General features: G+C 40.2%; 1 protein-coding gene across 1 annotated transcript; it reads left to right on the forward strand. All coding sequences in view use genetic code 11, as the record gives it.

Annotated features, from left to right (window-relative positions):
* Positions 1 to 188: 188 nt before the first annotated feature.
* Positions 189 to 1134, forward strand: EGR_10322 (hypothetical protein; the record flags this gene model as incomplete). Its single annotated transcript, XM_024499571.1, has 2 exons — positions 189 to 297; positions 983 to 1134. The coding sequence occupies 2 exons, from the start codon at positions 189 to 191 to the stop codon at positions 1132 to 1134; spliced, it is 261 nt and encodes an 86-aa protein (XP_024346011.1).
* Positions 1135 to 2728: the final 1594 nt, after the last annotated feature.

The raw sequence follows: 2728 nt of genomic DNA on the forward strand, positions 1-2728 counted from the left end.
TTTTAAAAGAAGGAAGGTAGATCGAATGAAGGGAAATGCGCCAATGGTCATACATGTCGTGACAGTGGAACACAGTGGTTGGTGACTGCTTTCTTTTTGTTGTAACATTCATTTATTTGCTCGACGGTGGCCGTAATGATGAAAGTGTTAGCTCGATGCCTCGTACGCAGTTGTAGCGACTCTCTCTTATGGGGTACGATAGTTGGATCTCTCTTCGGCACCTTTTTGGTGATATTGGGCGTTGGATTATTGGCCTAATTCCGTTGTCTCCTGCGTCGTCGCAAGCAATCACCATCGGTAGTTGACGAGGTACACGGTGTTCTGTTGCCACTGCCGTCATTAACACCGAATTTAGCTACCGCAGGGGTCTACACGCCTGCCCTAGATTTGCGTGTACCCACCTACCCGGCGTCCGTACCAAAGCTTTGAGTGTCGTCTCCAGTATTCAGTGTAGTCACTTCCATTTTTTGCAACAATTATCAAGTTAGAATCGAACATGGTACATTCTGTAAGCCTGTAGCACTGCCTAAGCATCTGTGAACGTAATCTTTTATTGCTCTGATTTGATGAAATGCATTACTTGTTTAGGTATTCAGTTTTAAATCCATATTGTATTTGGTTGTCATGCTTTCCATAAGTTTATCAAATTTTCTGTCGACGGACAATCATTTTTCGCAGACAAGTAGATTTAAACACTAAAAGCTTTGCATGGTTTTGTTGGTAATTCCTATCATCTGTCTTGTAAGTGTTTGATCCAAATTAATAAGTAGAATTTGGTTTCAAGAAAGTTCTTGCACTTCCATAACACGAGAACCCGCTTTCTTGTAGAATCAGTTGCACGCTAAATGCATTTTGTAGGTACTGCCACCTTTTACCAAACCAACCTCTTCCAGCAGCTAAAGGATTGTCGTGATGTATTGTGGCTGTATAAAAATGATACTGGTAGCTTTGTTGAAGCACTTTAATTTCATCGCTTTTGCAGGTGTGGGCACAGCTTCACCTAACGTGGCGTCGAACTACAAGGAGGCAGAGACCAGTGCTGCCTACTTCATTGGCCAGCTAGTGGACATTGCGGCGTTAGACAGCGACCTTCTGTGCAATGAGTACTTGGCACACGGCACAGGTCAGATCTAACAGCCTTACCTCGTCTGGATCGACCTATGATTCACTTCCTAGCGATTGCAATGAACGTAAACAAGATATTATTTCTCAATGTTAGCATACTAAATACCACCAACAATAAATTTGCCACAGTCATTCAATGTTGTCTTCATAATTAGTGGTAGGGAATTCCACCTTGCTCAAGGCTGTTTTACGAGCAAATTCTCACGTGCCTATATGCCGGTGCCAATTATTCCCTGGACCTGTAAAACGACAAGAGCAGTAGTTAAGTGCGTCAATGTAATGACAAGTACAGTTGTCTAATCTACTGGGCAGCAGAGGAACTTCTCGTGCTTCCCATCTGTTGGAACTGGTAGGAACTTGTAGAGCACAGTGGCCGCATTTCGGGTTTACTCACTGCGCAAAGTGAGGCCAACTGCCACAATTTCTGCACCACAGTATTCCACAATAATGCCTTGACAATTTGACTTGAGCCGATGGTTGGCTTTTGAATGCCCAGTAGTAAATATTCTGCAGTTAGGCAAAGGTAAGAAAATAGACACATAAGCAATTACTCATCACGTTGCAATGTGTGGGCATAACGGACTCGTTCTTGCATCAGCAACAAATTGTTTGCACTCAAAATAAAACGTGTTTTTAAGTAATAACGGAAATTCTCATTAGAATGGGGAGGAATTAATGGCACAGACTTAATTTAGAAAATTTATTTTTAAGCTTAAACTTACACGCCCTAGACTGGTTGCAAATTTAAAGCGACTTCTATCAGTAATCTGGAATAGTTTTGCCTATAAATTGTTGGAGGTAAATATTTTAATGTGTATAATTGAGCATGAAAACAGGAGTGTTAAGAGAACTATCACTTCGCTCTAAAAAGCAATAGAGCTTACCCTTATTTATATTTTATGTAATGTCTTTTTTGTGTGCTGACAGCGCATAAAAAGGGAGTGATTAAGATTGGCAGATGTAGTGCAGACTATTTTAAATGCGCGGTATTTGGAATAGTATATGTAGGTCAACGCAAAAAAATCAAAACAAACTGATGAAGCAAGGCTGATTAATTACTTGCCTATCTCTGTTTTCGATATTCTTGCTACTAGATATTTACTTCGTAGCATGCTAAATGACGTTGTCACACGTTTAATGAGGCGAAGTCTAAATCATCGGGGTCATTATCTTCTAATTGATAACTTCAATATGAATAGGGCAAAATCAGACATTAAAATAAATACGACAAAATTAAAAAACTACTTATATATTTTGGTGCACCTACTTTATTAAACAAACGCTAGTTGGAAGCATTTATAAAATGACAATATGAATTTTGCCGTAGCTAAGGAAATGAGGATCTGCAGATGTCTCTATGTGTTTCTGCATTATTCAGGTGACGATGCTTGCAGCATACTTTCCTTAAAGTACAGGGTTGCTGCAAACCACACTTTCACACAACGCCATGTTTTTGCGACTGTGTGCAAATGGATTGGCCTGGGTTCTATCGAGGTTCCAAACAGGGTATTGAGGAAATGAATATCAGAAAGCGAGGTCTTTGATGCTGGTGCACCCCACCTCACTTAATTCTATTCTCTTACCTTATGCTACATTGGTAAAT

Source organism: Echinococcus granulosus (assembly GCF_000524195.1).
Source record: "Echinococcus granulosus chromosome Unknown EG_S00209, whole genome shotgun sequence".
NCBI classification, from domain to species: domain Eukaryota; kingdom Metazoa; phylum Platyhelminthes; class Cestoda; order Cyclophyllidea; family Taeniidae; genus Echinococcus; species Echinococcus granulosus.